At 53.3% G+C, this 16,471-nt stretch overlaps 6 protein-coding genes and 1 pseudogene across 7 annotated transcripts in view; 3 read left to right on the forward strand and 4 right to left on the reverse strand.

Annotated features, from left to right (window-relative positions):
• The window catches only part of PODANS_5_7360 (uncharacterized protein), a gene marked incomplete at both ends in the record, with an annotated part of 2,335 nt that extends 1,993 nt beyond the window's left edge, over positions 1-342 (reverse strand). The window contains one exon of the mRNA XM_001905223.1: positions 19-342. Within this exon, the coding sequence (XP_001905258.1) occupies positions 19-342 (324 nt within the window). The remainder of the gene's footprint in view (positions 1-18) is intronic.
• Positions 343-1,163: 821 nt separating this feature from the next.
• PODANS_5_7370 (uncharacterized protein) lies at positions 1,164-3,408 on the reverse strand (the record flags this gene model as incomplete). The annotated part of the gene is made up of 2 exons (XM_001905224.1): positions 1,164-3,122; positions 3,181-3,408. 2 exons carry the CDS (start codon positions 3,406-3,408, stop codon positions 1,164-1,166), a joined length of 2,187 nt encoding a protein of 728 aa, XP_001905259.1.
• Positions 3,409-3,881: 473 nt separating this feature from the next.
• Positions 3,882-5,180, forward strand: PODANS_5_7380 (uncharacterized protein; the record flags this gene model as incomplete). Its single annotated transcript, XM_001905225.1, has 3 exons — positions 3,882-4,065; positions 4,132-4,250; positions 4,311-5,180. 3 exons carry the CDS (start codon positions 3,882-3,884, stop codon positions 5,178-5,180), a joined length of 1,173 nt encoding a protein of 390 aa, XP_001905260.1.
• Positions 5,181-5,839: 659 nt separating this feature from the next.
• On the forward strand, positions 5,840-7,993 carry PODANS_5_7390 (uncharacterized protein; the record flags this gene model as incomplete). Its single annotated transcript, XM_001905226.1, has 1 exon — positions 5,840-7,993. One exon carries the CDS (start codon positions 5,840-5,842, stop codon positions 7,991-7,993), a length of 2,154 nt encoding a protein of 717 aa, XP_001905261.1.
• Positions 7,994-10,828: 2,835 nt separating this feature from the next.
• Positions 10,829-11,871, reverse strand: PODANS_5_7395 (uncharacterized protein; the record flags this gene model as incomplete). Its single annotated transcript, XM_001905227.1, has 2 exons — positions 10,829-11,388; positions 11,472-11,871. The coding sequence occupies 2 exons, from the start codon at positions 11,869-11,871 to the stop codon at positions 10,829-10,831; spliced, it is 960 nt and encodes a 319-aa protein (XP_001905262.1).
• A 1,106-nt stretch (positions 11,872-12,977) lies between these two features.
• Positions 12,978-13,374, forward strand: PODANS_5_7400 (uncharacterized protein; the record flags this gene model as incomplete). Its single annotated transcript, XM_001905228.1, has 2 exons — positions 12,978-13,166; positions 13,249-13,374. 2 exons carry the CDS (start codon positions 12,978-12,980, stop codon positions 13,372-13,374), a joined length of 315 nt encoding a protein of 104 aa, XP_001905263.1.
• A 1,325-nt stretch (positions 13,375-14,699) lies between these two features.
• PODANS_5_7410 lies at positions 14,700-15,926 on the reverse strand (annotated as a pseudogene; the record flags this gene model as incomplete). The annotated part of the gene is made up of 2 exons: positions 14,700-15,099; positions 15,151-15,926. Coding segments are annotated over 2 exons (1,176 nt in total).
• Positions 15,927-16,471: the final 545 nt, after the last annotated feature.

A 16,471-nucleotide genomic window follows, 5' to 3' on the forward strand; every position in this document is an offset into this window, starting at 1 on the left:
CACATGTACGTAAGCAACGAGGCGCTGCTCCTGAGCTGACTTGTCTATCGCCGCGAGGGGGTCAAACTGTGGTTTTGACCCCTTTGGTCCTCCTTTTGTGGGTGTCTGTGTCTGGGTGGGTTCTGGTGTTGGTGGACCGCGAGGGCCCCATGGTCGGGGTAAGCTGGTGTGGAAGACGGCTCGAAGGGGCGAGGACGGGGAGAGGGCAGATAATCGGTGGGTGTTGTTCCATGGTGTGGTTGTTCTGGTTCGAGTGCGGAGGAGGAGGGAGAAGGGAGGCGAGAGAGCTGCCCGGTGGAAGGTTGTCGTGGAGGACATCATGATTCGCGCCTGGGGAGCCATGGTGCTGGAGGAGAGGGGGCGCGAGACCCTCGTTCGACCGGAAGCCTACTCGACTTTTGTATTCGCGTTCTCTCGCGCAATGTGCGCGTCGTCAGGGATGGGTGTGCCAGTGGACAGGTCGTCGGCGCACAAATCGCGCGGAGGTGGTTGGAAAAGATGTTCAGGTGCCAATGACGGCACAATGGACTCTCGGAGCTTGTCGAGAGACGCTATTCAGGGCGCCATGGTGGCTATGTTTGTCGCTGTAGGGATAGAGGATGGAAGAAGAAGTGTCGCCAGAAATCATCCAGGCCGCGGTGCGAAACTCGGAGATGTTATCCATCCACCCACCTTTACGGACAGCGGGTTGAGGGTGGTGGGGCATTCAATGATGCAATGGCGAGCTCCCGCCTCGCAATGCCGAGAAACCCGGAGAAGCATCAGCCACACCCGGAGCTGAGCTGTGGCTTGCTTGGCAGTATCCCGGACCAAATCCCCGAAGTGACAACATATTGCGGAGCTCGTGAGTGAGTAACCACCGGTTTGATGAGGAGTGACCGAGGCATGCGGGTGACTGTGAGTATCAGTTGTGCTCCAGAAAAAGAGTAACATCTAGCTTTTATTGCAAAAGTCAAAACAGCAGTGGTATCTGGCATACGCAAGCTAACACCCGACCCAACTGAATACCCAAACAAAGAGTGTGACATGCTCCGGAAAAAAAACATTAAAAACAATATGCTATGGTTCAATGTGAGCCTGAACTCCCTTCCGATAATGAATCTCAAAACTCCAGGCCATGCTAAACAGACAATACCCAAAGAAGAAAAATAAAACGATAACTTTTACACCTCCAGAGTGAGCCCTTCATAGGCCCTCTCCACAGTCCGGGTGCCAATGCCGGGCAGCATTTTCAGCTGCGACAATGACGCAATCCTGTTGACCTCGTCGGTGCCATCCCCCTTAAGATTGAGGACATCAACCAGATCCTGCGCCTTCTTGGCCCCAAACCCATGCAGGCCCTTGATAAGCGCCAAATCTCTGGAGTTGACAATATCCAGCAGCTGCTGTGTCCTGGGCGAAGCTGGCCCCGTGCTCTCTTCTCCATCTGATGCCTTGGACACCCTCTTCTTAGACGTCTTACGCTGACGGAGAGGAACATCATCCTCGACATCGGCCTCTGTCCCATCATATTCTCCGTCCTCATCTCTCAGCACCAGAATCTTCTTGGTCTTCCTGGGTGTTGTCCGCTCCTCTGGCGCCATCTTTCCCAATTTGATCTTCAGCTTTTCAATCTTCGCCAACAGTTTTGTCTGTCCGGGGAAGTACGGCAATGCGCTCTCGTACAGCCGCAGCGTTTCCTCCTCTTCGCCTCTCTCCTTCGCTTGGCGTGCCTGCAGCAACAAGCGGAGACCTTCCGACCGCCCGTCCTCTCGGGATGATTCCTTCTCGATACGCTTCTCCAAGGCTTCCAACCGCCGTTTCACGTCTTCGCTGATCTCTTCCTTGGGTTGTGCGGCAGGCTCAGGGGTCGTCGCGGGGGGAGTGAGTTCGGCAGCGCGCGAGGCAAGAATCTCGGCCACCTTCTTCTCCACCATGGCTTCGATCTGCGCTGCCGAGATAGATAGTTGCTGTTCCTTAGCCGGCGCAGCTACTGCTGGGCGGGGAAGACCGATTTGGGTAGGGCGGGCGAGCTTTGATGGCCTGAGCGCCGAATCCGTGACATCCGAAATCCGTTTGGTGATCACCATTGGAGGCTGGAGCTTGGAGGAGGTGTTAGCTACAGCAGGCACGGGCCGTGCTGGGGCAGCGGCAGGCTTCTTGTCAGTATAAACCATAAAAGCCTTGGTCGGCTTGTCGGCTTTCTCGGCAGCCTTCTCAGCAGCTTTCGCCGCGAGAACAGCACCCGTGGAAACATTGTGTGCATTCGCCAATGGCCGAAGAGGCTGACGAATGACATTGGGGCCACCCAACCCAACAGTGCTCCGCGGTAGCTGCTTGAACACAACCTCATTCTCAATTTCGCGAACCTCGATGCGCTTGGCCCGGGAACTAACGTTTAAGCTGCTGATCGTGTCGAGGTGGTAGCTGCGAATGGGGGCCAGATTGAGGATCATGATGGTGATGCCGTTGTTCTGGCCGAGCGACAAGATCCGTGTCATCTTGGACTCCCGATATGGAATGCGCTTGTCGCCACGCGAGATAGCATCGATGCACTGACTCAGCACGAAAAGCGACTTGTTGATGGCGGCCGACTCAATCAGCCTTTCCTTGCCATTGTCCGTCCGCCGGTTATCTTCCGAGCCGGCCAGGTCAATGGCAGAAGCCGTGCTCTCCCGGACCATGTCTCCCGTCGTTTGTGTCACCTTGACCCGCAAGATGGCGTGGCTTCTGCTGCTGTGGGCATTGAGTTTGGTGGCAGCCGTCACTCGGTTGTTGTTGGCTTCAATGTACAGCTTCTCAAAATCCTTGAGGTCCTCGCACGTTCGCTCCGACAAACCCACCACCATTGTCTTGCCGTCCTTCTCGCGCAGTGGAAGACCAGAAGGGGTCCGCTTCTCCGGTGGCTCCAACAAGTCAAACACCTTGTCATTGTAGATTTCGTAGTAGGACAAGGCCACATCCACCGTTGTCTCCCCGTTGCTGTCCTTGGCCAGTTTCTTGCCTCTACGGAAGACGTTACTCAAGAGCCGGGGGATGACACCACGCTCGGCCAGCTTAAGCCCACCACGCATCGTGTGCGTCTTGCCCGTACCCGTCACTCCATAGGCAAAGATTGTCACATCATAGCCCTGGAACAACGCCTTCAAGTGCGGCGCCACTGTTCTACGGTTAGTCTCGGTTCCGGAAACGCGTCGATGCCCAGCGGGTGGACATGCCTTCAGCGGTGAACAATTCCTCCTGGGTGGTGGCCTGGTCGTAGACACTGTTGAAGGCGAACGAGAACTCTTCGGCCTCGTTCTTGGGGCTCGGGATCTTGACAATGGTCAAGGGCTTGCCATCCTGGGCTCTGTCGGCCGTGACAATGACGTCCTTGTCCAGCTCTTTTTCGAGAAGAGGGCGTATTCTGGCGACAACGCGAACCGACATTTCGTGGAGGGCTTCGAATTGTCGGATCAAGGCATACGGCGTGAAGGCGAGGAAAGCAGACGCCGATTTGTTGATGGGAGGCGGTGAGGCTGCAACGAATGCAAGTGTGCTCAGGTGGGCATTTCTCGTCAATGCCTCCAACAAATTGGTGCCCGTGCTCCGACTGAAGCGAGTGGACCCGGTGTTTTTAGCGCCAGCCACGTCAAATTTGAGGGTTAATCACCAAGGCAACAGAGGCTGTCTCCACTGAACCCTGGCGGGTGTCCGCTGTGGAGAGCGCTGTCTTTGGGAGCTGGCAGGTGGCCTGTGCTTTTGAAGATGCCGGTGCCAAGTCCAGTGCTCGAACGGGTTTGTGTCATCCCAAGCTTGGTTCCATGGAATTTACCGGGACCTGCATTTTCCGCATCCCCAAGTCTCGACATCCGCAGGAATAACGACGACGACGAGCCACTCGCTGTGGTTTTAAGGCCACAATGCGCGGTCAAGCGCCTCTTCTCAGGCTATCTCAAACAACAAGGCTAACACGACCAACCACCACAACCCTCTCCTCGAGGCCAAGCTTTGTTTGCTGGCAATGTCGAACAGTTCAGATTAGCGCCTCCCCCACCAACCGGCCAGGCCCCGATGCCTTTGACGCAGGCCGCGCTGCTCAGACAGGTAGGCTCCTGCAACCTAGACACCTACCTAGTGTGGGGATGGGATTGTATTGCTGACAGCTTCAAGATGCCCAATTCGAGGTTATTGGCGCTCCACATTCCCTGCTGTCGGTTTCCCTCTCGGCATCCCAGCGGCTCTACACAAGACGAGGTACCTTGGTGTCAGTAGGCGGCAAGGTGGAAAATGTATGGCTCCTTCAAATCTAGCTTCATGTTGGTTATGGGAACTGATCGTTTGTTTCCCAGCTACACTCCGCCCTCTCGATTCTTTCCCCCACGAGCCGAGCCTTTCTCGGCATCCCGTTCCTCTACCAGCGCATAACCTCCACGAGCCCAGTTACCGCCTTAATAGCCACCAAGTCCGCCAACACAACCTTCTCTATCCTCCGTCTCGATGGCACAACCGACTGGATGGTTGCGCAAAGGAATGCGCTTCTTGCTTGGACAGGTCACACGTTGAGATTATCGCCCCGCGTCCAACAAGGCTTGTCGCTGGCACACTGGGGCAACACATACATCACTGGCCGAGGGTTGGCGGCTCTCTCGGCGCCAGGACAGGTCTATGATATGGTTCTCAAGGAAGGGGAGGAGATTGTTTTACACCCATCACACGTGGTCGCTTATACCATCAACAAGAACCCCCCACGGCCCTTCCGTCTCAAGAGCACCACCTTAAGCTTCCAAATTCCCACCGTCCCGAGTTCGATAAAAGCCGCCTCCCAGAGGTTCATGCCCGACCGAGTGGCCAGATTCTGGAACGCTATGCGCGATACCTCGATCTACAAAGGACTTGCCAGCTTCCTGTTTAGCCTGAGAACGGCCACCAGAAGGACGATATGGGGTGACAGGCTATTCCTCCACTTTCAAGGGCCGAGAACCATCCTCATGTCCAGCCGCGGTGTTCGGGTTAGGGATGTCTTGACCAAGGACGACGTCAATGAGATTGCAGATGCCAAGGCGGGCGTGGTACCAGAGGCTGTTGAGCTGACCACTCACCCCAGGATTCAGGACAAGAAGGCGGAGGATCAACCGACCAAGATTCACATTGCCAACGTGAAGGGGGATGGCAAGGTCAGCTTTGAAGACGCAAAGTCTCTGAATGAGTTTGTGAGGTGATGGTAGTAGGGTTGATACCCTTGGCGGGGCAAAAAATTGTACTTTTATGATGTTACACACGGATAAAAACTCTGTGAAAAATGCACATGTTCATGTCCTGATGTTGGGTAAAGGTAGCACTTGTGTTTAATGACGTTGAGCGAACCTCGGGATGCTCCGTGCCAAGGCCTCTCTCTCTCCACACCGTTGTAGACCAGCGCTTTAGTCAACACTTTCCTTTCCTCACCGAGTATTCTACACCTTCGCTCAGTCATTCTTTTACTCTTTCGTCACCGACGTATTTTTATCACGCATTCTACACCGGCGCCGTCGCCTCGGGAAATGGCCACTTGAGTTGCGACGATTTTGGGAGAGATGGTGCGTGTGTGTGGAGACAACACAGTCCGCCAAATCTGAATCCAGACTCGATTCCCGACGCCCCAGATCTCACTTGCTTGCGGCTGGCTGCATCTGCATCTTCAGCTCCAGTGCGGCGCGGCGGATGGGTGTGTGGTGGTTTGTTTCAGCGCAGCTGCGAGGCTGACTCGTCACTCTTTTTGACCAACAGCTCTTTCTTTTTTTTCTCATGACGCTCCTTACGGCCAAGACAATGGTCAATATCTTTTATCTCTTTTGCTACATTGCTTGAGCTTTCATTATCGAGTTTGCAAAGATACATAATGGGGGGCTTGTTTATTGTCCCGCTTCCCCTCGCCATCCCTCTCATCTTTCTCGTTGTTGTCCTCATGCCTTTTATTCCTGTCTCCTGGCCGGGTATTATTACTGTCCAGATCTACCGTGGGAGACGAGACGGTATATCTCCAAGAGAGATATCGAGAAAGTGTCTAAAGGGAATCGCATGGAGCTATGGTATACCATGCATCACTATCTTGGTGTTATGGATCATGTGCATCGTGCAAGTGGTGTTCGTGATCTGGTGGGCGGTGGGACTGTGTCGGAGGGCAGGGGATATCAACGAGTGGAAGAGGTTGGGGAGGCAGATGGTGGATTTGCCGAGGGAGGTGCAGAACCTGTGGTTGAGGGTGCAGGTTTGGGGAGGGATGAAGTTGAGGGAGAGGCCTGTGGTGGAAAAGGGGGGGGAGAAGAAAGAGGAGGAGCTGGAGGAGACAAAGCGGTATACTTTTGAAATGTTGGGCACACCCACTTCGGTGAGGCTGTTGACTATTTTCCCCGAGGGGGATTACATGGCGCCGCTGAGGGGGGAGATTAGGAGTGTGGATCTGCGGACGAACCCGACGTACGATGCGCTGTCGTATACCTGGGCTGATGAGGAGGGTGAGACTGCAAAGACGGGTCACATCTCGCTGGTGTTCAATGCGAAAAGGGGGATATACCGACAGCTTGGGATAGGCCACAACTGTGAGCTGGCGATGCGACGACTGCGGCGGAAGGGCAAAAGCAGGACGATGTGGATCGATGCTGTGTGTATCAACCAGGCTGATCTTGAGGAAAGGAGTCAGCAGGTGAAGCTCATGTCGAGGATATTTGTCTCGGCGAGACAGGTGGTGGTGTACACCGGTGAGGGAACGCCACAGACAGATGGGCTGTACGACTGGCTCAATGATATTGATGCTGAGAAACTGGCGGTGCCATCTGGGGGTCTGTTTAGTCCACAGTCGGCCCTTCAGTTTCTTCACCGGCCAGAAGGCGTCCTCGGCAAGCTGCAAAAGGTCAGCAACGACGTCGCCGTACGAATGGAGGAGATGGGTCGGCTGATAAGAGGATATTCTGAAAGGGTGAAAAGGTTGCTGAGGGAGCTGCGGATGGTCTACTCGATGGGGGTAATACCCAGGCGACCGCCGGAGCCGAGTGACTTGCACCGGGTTCTGAGAGAATACTTTTCCAGACGGTGGTTCAAGAGAGTCTGGGTGCTGCAGGAGGCTTCCCTCCCAGAGATGAAGAGGATCCGAGTGTTGTGCGGTAATCGAGAGACAGCTGGAGAGCGGGCTATGCATCTGTTGAGCATGCTGATGTCTCAAGGCCAAGGGGATATCGACGTGGGCAGGGTCTTTGTTTTGCTACGACAAAAGCCCGTTGCTAGCCAAGAAAGGAGCTCGCGAGGCTCGCATCTGCTGGATCTGCTGATCGAGACAAGGGGCAGACAGTGTGAAGACCCGAGAGACAAGATCTTTGGGGTTCTCAATATTGCTCACTGGCTGGATGGATTGGGAGCTGGTCGAGAAGAGTTGGACAAGGTCAGCTATTTCACGCCTGTGGCGCAAGTGTACGCAGGATACTCAGCCCTTCTTATCCGGCGACACGGACCTGGGTTCTTTTTGTCACTGATCAAGTCTTCACCAGCCATCAAGGGCTTGCCGTCCTGGGCTGCAGACTGGACTGTGCCTTGGCCCAACTCAAAGGCCTTGCAAGGTGCTGCTGACTTTCCTGCCCGATCGAGATATTCTTCTCAAAAGGACAAGGCCCTAGAGTTCGACCCCAAGAACAAGGTCATGAAAATTATGAGACCGAGGATAGTAAGGGGCTTCTTTGCCTGGACCGGACAGGGAGATGGCGAGGATACGATTCAGACGGTGGAGGTCAAGCGGTTGGACCGAGAGGAGGTTTTGGTCGAGATTTACCCTGGGCTGGCCATGTTGTTGAGGCAACATGGTGAAGACTGGGCATTTGTCAAAGTATGTCCACACGCGTTGGATAAGGTGGGGGTGGAGAGGCTGGTGGCTAGCTGGAGCAGGACGGTGGTCTATCAGGAGAATCCAGCCAGGATACAAGAGGTGGATGAGGAGGTTGGAAGTATCAGGTCGCGGTCCCCCAGGGGCTATCTTGGGAAGACTAGAGTGTGGAGGATTGTATGATCTAATCGATAAGACACACCTCACGTGCCGGTAATATTCTGCCAGTTGCACTCCAGGTGCCGGAGTGAATTGTTCCTGACAATAGCAGCGAATACCTTATCTCATCACATTTTCCCACTTTCTTATCCGTATCATTTGCTCTTTGTTTCTGCTGGCTGGGAGACGACTTGAATCTTATTTTCACAATCTGGCACTCTTCTACCTTTCACCTCGGTACATCGCAACTTTGATAGTTCAGTCTACTTGGCAAGTTTTACGAGACACACCTGGGTACACAAATCCGATGTCAAAAGCCGGTGAGTAAAGTTCTCAGAACCGCCTGAACACTGACTGTGACTAATACCCTGTCAGCCCTACCACTATCCTTCATTATATCGAAGCCAATTTCGAAGTCACAATCATGACAAGCTCACAGTCATTCCCCCGCTTCCCCAGACTTCCCGCTAAGATCAGAGTCGCTATCTGGAGGGAATTTTTCATTGCCAAACGGCTTGGGCCAGATCGCTCACGACTTGTCCACGTCAGCCCGCGTCATGAGCCAACAGCGGGCGCCGACACGTTGTTGGATGCCCGACTCGTCGGCCAACCATCCAGCGTTCGTCCACCAATTCTGGACCCGACGACCGAGAATAAACCATCGATACCCTGGCGGGTTTGCTGTAGAGCACCTTCAGTACTGCTCCTTGTCTGTCACAAAGCCCGATCCGAGGCGACGCGCTGGCTCCGCAATCAAGCCTTGCTCGGAGGCAGGTCAATCGGGTTTCTGTATCCCAGTAACTCGGTCTACTTCGACACAGAACGCGATATTCTCAGTCAGGCCTTTGAAGATGTGTCTATTTGGAATGGAGATCTGATCACACCTCAGGCTGCATATCGATGATTTTTGCGTCAACCCAACATTCAAGATTCCGGTCTACGTCGGCTCCAGCCCACCATTTCACGGGCTGTAGTACCCTGGCATCCCGAACCATATGACGCATTTAATGCCATCTTTCACTCGTTACAACCTCTAGCATCTGCGAATCTTAATCGCTATTCTCCTGCGACTTTCTTGAACCCTTTTTTCATCAAACATCTCCATGCCAATATCCACTGCTCTCGCATTCGCGTCGCAGAGAGCTTTGATGAAACTTGCCATCGCGATGGAGCGGGACGCATCCGTTGGTTCCTTCAACACCTGCTACCACGGCACGAGATGCCGTCGCTAGGAATCTGGAGGACCACGACCATTTCCTTGACGTTTGATGAATTGTCGACCGGGGACAGTTCGACAGGCGTAGTTCGAAAACACCGGCCTGTGGTGATCCGCCTGATAATGAGCGGTTACATGGATTCTGCTACAAATACGGGTCTGTCCCAGCAAGTTGTCATGTACGGAAACGACTTGGACCTGGCACTGAGGGATTGGCATGCGCAGCATCCTGACAGCTATGAATCCGGAGGGGCGATTGCTGATATCCTCGACCGAAATGGAGCCGTCATTCGGAAGAAGCCTGTCAGCAGCCAGACGACTTTTCTTTTTCGGGTCATAGATCCCAGTTGTGAGACGAGCTATCTCACTGACTCTGACTACGATTTGGTTTGGTTTGGGGAGTCGAAGGCTGTCACACGGCAAAAGCCACCCACCTGTAACCACAACCAACAACACTGTCGATACCACCGCAAGGAGGGGTAACTGCAAGTTGTGAGCCTCTCGTTCAAAGTGAGGCAGACAATCAGAGGCATGGCGGTTATCAAAGGAAGCCCACTGGCCCAGTAGGATATTGAAGGACTTGGCGATGGCCTGAGGCCAACAAAGGCACGGGCCACGCGAGGGAGGGTAAAATACGCGTTTGGAAACACCAAGACTGTATCTCTTCTTCTTCTTTTCGGTATCACGCTCTTCGAGGCCATTGAAGATTATTAGCCTGAATTGAACCATGAGTTCCAAGCCCTGATATTACAGCCCTTGTCACAAAGGCCAACTACCATGGCAACGCGACAGATAACCGGACGCGAGAGGAATACCTTTCCCAAGTCTTTAAAATGATGCGCATTCCTCCTTCAGTCATGTCGCTAAATGGCCACATTTTAAGCGGACTGGAGAGCTCTTTGATGAGGTTGATCCTTTTTTTTCAGCGTCAATCGATTACGCAGTTCAACTCGCAGTGGCAGGCTAGTTTCACGCCATATGCCTTCACCATACGGACCTGGGGTATCTGCGGCGTTGACTTTGGGATGGGGGATGCCACTTATGGCAGGGCCAATCTTACAGGATGGAGGACTTTGGAAAAGGATTGGAGGGCATATTCAGGGTAGCTACCTGGACAGATGCATGTACCATAGGTGGGAGTCATTCGCATTTGAGATGAATCTCCCAAAACTGTATACCTTGCTACCTTAGAGCTTCGTGTTTGTTTACCTCTTGTGATTTGTACATTAATCAAAATCCACTAAAGCAGCACTTTTAGCAACCACACTCAAAACTCTTTTGCCACTTTCAAACCTTAGTCACTCATTACACAAAACCAGACTTTGTTCTTTCTTCAAGAGGTGCGGGCCTTTCTGCGGTTGATCACCCCTGGTGCACCAACTGCCAAGACGGGTGTGAATCCAGTATCAAGGTTAACGCTGTTGAGATTTTCATCAGGGGCACGAGCAGATCCAGCGGAAGATGCCGCTTCTGGGTCTGGCACTTCCTTCGTGTGGTCAGCGACACCAACCATGGCGTTGACGGTGCCGAGATGCTCCAGCACGTTCTTGTCTTCCACCCCGCCGATGGGCCGCAGAGGCATCTTGCTGATGGGTTCCGCGTCGCTGCCAAGCTGATTGGCAATGCGGATAATGGCGGACGAATCAAGAGTCTCTGTCCAGGTGGGTGAGCTGTAGATGTACAGCGTGAGTGAGAAGGATGGTGATGCCAAGGGCCTGCAGGCCAAGTAAAACCGAGATGACGGCGATGCCTGCAATTCCTCCACCGATGTGTGGCTTGACTGCCTCGGCCTTGGGGGCGTAGTAAATAGGGCGGACGAGATAGGGCGAAAACGAAGACCGCGGCCAAATGGTAAGCACTGCTTCATTGGCAAATGAAATGGCTGTGTCGATCTCTCCGATATTCGGCCCCGCAAATAACCCATTGAAAAATCCTCTCAACAGGTCTGCTACTCGTCTTGCAGCCTCCCTTTCGTCCATGAAGTTCCCGTCGACTCCCACTTCACGACAGCCTCGCCGAAACCTCAGCGACAACTCGTCAAAGAGGAGAACACCTGTGCCGGTACACATTGTGCGGTAAGCGTCCCACCAGGTTGCGTTGGGGTAGATGGAAGGTCTTCGGGCCTCGTGGAAAAAGCTGCCGGGACCGACCAGGGTTCGAGCTGAGATGGAAAGCGGCCCTGGGGCGACAAAGGTGCCATAAACTGCCTCGTGGTCGGTCTCCCATATCCCGGTTTAAGTTGACCTTCTCCATGGCTCGCTTGAATTTCGTGCTGGCAAGTCGTACCACCAGCTATCAGAGGGTTCATGAGTTCCCCATTCGAGGGAACAGAATCTACCAGGCGACCCGGGGCAAGGTCCTTGCGGAAGTTGGGAAGCTCAAAAAGCCACGCGTTATGTTGACGGTGCAAACCGTGGTAAAGTTCTGCAACGATCTGCTGACGATTTCGGAGTGTTTGACTTGGATGTAGAGCTGTTCTGTGATGTCCTGCCTGTCCCAGCTCGCTGACCATGGGCTCGCTGACCATGGGCTCGCTGACCATGGGCTCGCTGACCATGGGCTCGCTGTTAAGCAATCTCTTAGTAGCTACCATCGTGTGATCGCCAAGAAGAAGCGGGTGAATGGAAAGTAAAAACTCACCACTCCGATTACCGGGGAGCGCAGATGTTGACAAGGAAATATTCATCAAGCCCCTCGTTGGCTGTCATCCATGACACAAACGGCTTAGGTCCAGGGCAAGGTAAGGGGAAGTCCTCGTCGGGAATCTGTGTGCAAACCAGAACGCTGCTATTCAAACGCAGAGCATGCGCACGAATCATGCCCGTATTCGTCCCCATGGGCATCTTTGAAACAAAGTATCTATCTCGCTGAACGGAACCACGAATATTCGGGACGGCCAGGCTGTAGTGCTCAAAGCCCCAAACATGAGGCTCAGCTTGTATGAATTTTGTAGATAATAAACAACCCCAGGCTTTGCCTACGGCATCGTATTGTCCGGCCATGGACAGTTCGGCTGGGTCGACATCGTGTGCCATTAGGTAGCCGGGGAACCCAAAACAGTTTCCGCTCGTGCTATTAGCAACGGTCGATAGTCTCAGGAGATACGACAAGGGACCACACGAGTGGTAGGGTCAGAGCCGCTGCCAAAAGCAACACTGCGAAGATGGAAAGGGGCGTATATGAAGCTGTCAGCCACCTTCCATCGGCGAGAGCGAATAGCTGGCGGGCGCTCAGTGTCTGTTTGGGAGTACGTCGCTGAGAATAGACGACGGCGGCGTGAGCCAGAAGAGCGAGTATGACGGGGATTGATATGAGCGTAGTGACGGCATTGAGCGCTTGGATCGCAAACAGAAACTGGGGGCCTTTGTTTGTGTCAAGAGCAGGATATCCTTGCGAAAATGCTCAGCCATGTTCAATTGCTGGAATACGCCAGGTTGCATGAACTCGCCTTGAGGATATACTCACGGTGAGCATAAGCAGGCAATGCGCGGGTCATCGACAACTCATCGCGGGGATGAATTGGCGCCATAAGGACAGGACCCTGCAGCCGAACGGACAAGGCGAGATTTGGGGTGGCCCGTTACAAGTGCAAGATGTTGGCATGTCTTAGATCTGGAGATCTACACGTCCTTCTAAGGTTGTTAAGCTGGGGCGATATGCAAATAAGAATAGCAGAATTCCCTCTTGAGGAGGCACTGTCGCTCAGACATCGGTTCATCTCTCAGCCCTCCAAGTTCCTCCGGGACTCTTTCATAAATTCGAGCCGGTCTCTTGTCTTGCCTATAACTCACGATGACCGTATTCAACAACACCTCGCCGACTCCGTTGACCCTAACCCAGGTCTCCGTCCTGGACTTTTTCGTCCCCGGCTCTACTAGCATCCTTGCCGCCATCGAGCTGGTTCTGGCTACAAACAGCTACTTCCGTCCCCTGTTTCTCTGCATGTTGCTGGCGTTCCTGAGCACACATGTTCGCAGATACGTCTGGGGCGTGGCGGAGACTCACTTTGGTTCGTCCCCTTGCCGGCTTGAAGACATCTTCTAATAGTTAGCAGCTTCGATAGTCCATATTCAATATTCCAGTCAAGTGTACGATATGGCTGCTCTCTGGTTTGCCTCTCAACCATTCGCTCACAGGGCTCGGTCATCCCCGCACTACTCTCCTTGGAACGGGACGTTTTACTTCATGAGTGCGAGGCCAAGGTATATGCTCTGCCCTCCGGAAGACTGGTAGTTCCTACTACTGATCCTCGTTTCACAGGACGTACGGTTTCGCTTCCGATGTTTTAAAGGCAGACCAGGTACCGAATCAGCAAGCGGCCGATTCCCGCTATCCTTTTAAGAAACGTCAAAGGAGTGTCGCTACACTATCTTCAAGCCGAGGAGCTAGGGGATCCTCGTCTTCTCGAGAAACTCTAGGCTATATATATAACCTACTTACGGAAAATGGTATCATTAGGGGATCCAGCGCTTTATAACTTTCTATATGTTAACCGGAGGATCGTTACTCTTGACTTCGAGTTTTCCTACCCTCTCCCCAGTGATATAACGAATGCGGATAACTTGGAGACCTTGAAAGACGACATTCAAAAACGAATGGGGCAGGCACAGCATCCCAACCCCGGATCGGGCTTCAGTGCGCGGCCTTTAAAGCCCCCCACCCACCACTGGGGCGCCCGAAAAGAAGCCGACTGCGGTGCGTTTTGAGGACTGGTGGGGCGGTCTCCCGAGGCCATCACGAGTAGAGGGGGTAATGAGGGACCTGGCTATCCTACGGGTTCACTTACGTTGTGTGACTTTTCGGTAAGGGCGGTCCTGTAGAGATACCCGAGGGGATTAAGAGCGCGAGCCTTCTGATTATACCAATATTATCTATAACATTAACTAGTTTGTTTGTACTCCGGAGAGGGAGAGGAAATTTGCCAGGAGCGGAGAGAGGCTGCGAAAGGTATAGAGGCAGGTGTTGTTGGTAGCGGCATTATCTGACTAGAAATAGCCAGCAATACCAATATCTATACTAAGGAGTTGCGATCGTCGAGAAAGTGGGCGATAACGGCCAGCAAAGAGAATCCATAAGGAGAGGTCCAAATGTCGAAGGATATATGGAACTTGGTGATGGCCGTTGCCAGCAATTGCTTCAGTAGGCGACTCTCCCGAGTATACCGCTCCTCATCCGACGACGGCCAGTATGGCCCAGTCAGCGGGGAGCAGTTGATCAGCCACTGGGAGGCGCTTGTGAATATCCTTCTCTTACAAGGCCTTCCTGCAAAAGTGATCTACCTCACGGTAATGAGGGAGGCGGCAATGACCGTCCTTATTTTACTCTCCTCTGTCTGGAAGCGGCGGATGACCGTGTTCTGGATCGCTCGTCTGATCGCTGTCGCCGATAGATTATACAGAGAAAGAGACGGAGAAGAGTGGTGAATTAGAGCATGCTACAAACACCTAAACCTGTTGAACATTGTTCCTCCAGTGCCCCTCCTTCTCACAAACAGGTCGCCATATCTCCGGAACGCTACTTAGCCCCCAATCGGCCTTCGGCCATGAGCCGCTCGATCTCGATGCGTGCTTCAGAACGCGCCTCGGCCACACGCCGCTCCATCTCGATGCGTGCTACAGAACGCGTCTCGGCCACACGCCTCTCGGCCTCGCTGCGCTCCTCAGCCACACGCCTCTCGGCCTCGCTGCGCTCCTCAGCCACACGCCTCTCGGCCTCGCTGCGCTCCTCAGCCACAAGCCGTTCCATCTCGATGCGTGCTTCAGAACGCGCCTCGGCCACACGCCTCTCGGCCTCCTCATACGGGTTTTGCTCTTGATCAGTAGCCTCCGTTGTGAATTTGGTTGGGTTGTGTAAATGGCGAGCTTTGCGGAAGATAGCCCGAAGTCGTTCGAACGTTATGGTGATCGTGGGATTCCTATTGGCATGTTAGATCTGTTGTGTTGCCCGAAATAAAGAAACGACAAACCTTGTGACCCCAGCAGCCAACTCAACAGTCGAGGGGCGACAAAACGCTGTTGGTACACCAGCCAAACTGACCAAGTCAGAGAGATAGAGATCAACCTGTCCAACAGGTTGTTGAACAAGATCATCATCATGGTACAGTTCAGAATGCTGTACCCAGTCGCTTGGACTGCCCGCTACCAGCAGACTAACCCACGCCTTTTTCATATGGGGATATTGAAGATCAAGGATCAGAGCGACTCGGATCTTGCCGTCTGAGCAGTTGATGTATTGGCGCGCCTTCCTTTCCACATGTTTCCGTGGCTCGCTCTACGAGACCTCGCAAACCAAAGATGGCAGGGCGCCCGCCTGGCCGAGCGAAACATCGGCTTGTTTATGGATTTTCCTTTCGTATAGAATGTTAAAGGTACCCCTCTCTTCGATAGACTGCATTAGGCGGCGAATCGTGGGATCATCCGTGGTGGCAATACGCTCTGCAAGACGGTTTTTGATGTAGTCTCGAAGGCCAGCTTGAACCTGATAATGGAACTCGGATTCGCCCATGATGTCGATATGTACGGTACTAGATTCGTAGTCGTACTCGAATCGGCGGATTTTTCTTTCGTCAAGTGCGATCAGTCGGGTGTCCAGTTGTTCAAAAAGATGGTCGAGTCTGTCTGCCTGCCACTGGAAGCTAAGAATCGACTCGCTGCCACGGTGGCGAGCGCTGATGATGTATTCGATGATCTCCTCAACCGTGGAAACGTCTAGCCAAACCTGTGAGGTGTCAGCATCTGCCATCTGCGCAAGGGAGAGAGAAATAGAAGGGGCAAAGTACAGGCTCAATATGACCGCTACCCGGCGAAGCAAGCGGCCTTGCCGGCAAAGCGGGGGGGCTTTGCGACGCCATTGCTGGTGTTAATGGGGAAACAGGTTGGGGAGGAGGAGGGAGGACGAAAAGGGAAGAAAAGCATGCTTACCTCTGTACAAATGAGTCCAAGCGCCTTGGTCACACGTGTGTCCAAGCGCCTCCTTATCCACGTGATATATGTGGGTTTGATATATTGTTCCGGTTTAACGGGATCAAAATTAAATATCTGCTTCTCGTGCCCCAAGGGGCCCCACTTTACTGGACGAATGATATCCCCGTTCTACGTGGCAAGCTTTCTTGTTTTCCGCTCTGCGGATAACAGCTGCCTTAAAACGGGAGCAACCTAACGGAGCTTTGCAGCGTTTCGCACCGAATTAGGAAACCTCTGCTTTTTGCACTGATTTACTTCCCTTCTATAAGTGTACAAGCGAGCACTTCTTTGAAGATTAAATGTGCTCGTGGAGAGACTTACCCT

Source organism: Podospora anserina, chromosome 5 (assembly GCF_000226545.1).
Source record: "Podospora anserina S mat+ genomic DNA chromosome 5, supercontig 8".
In the NCBI taxonomy this organism is placed as follows: Eukaryota; Fungi; Ascomycota; class Sordariomycetes; order Sordariales; family Podosporaceae; genus Podospora; species Podospora anserina.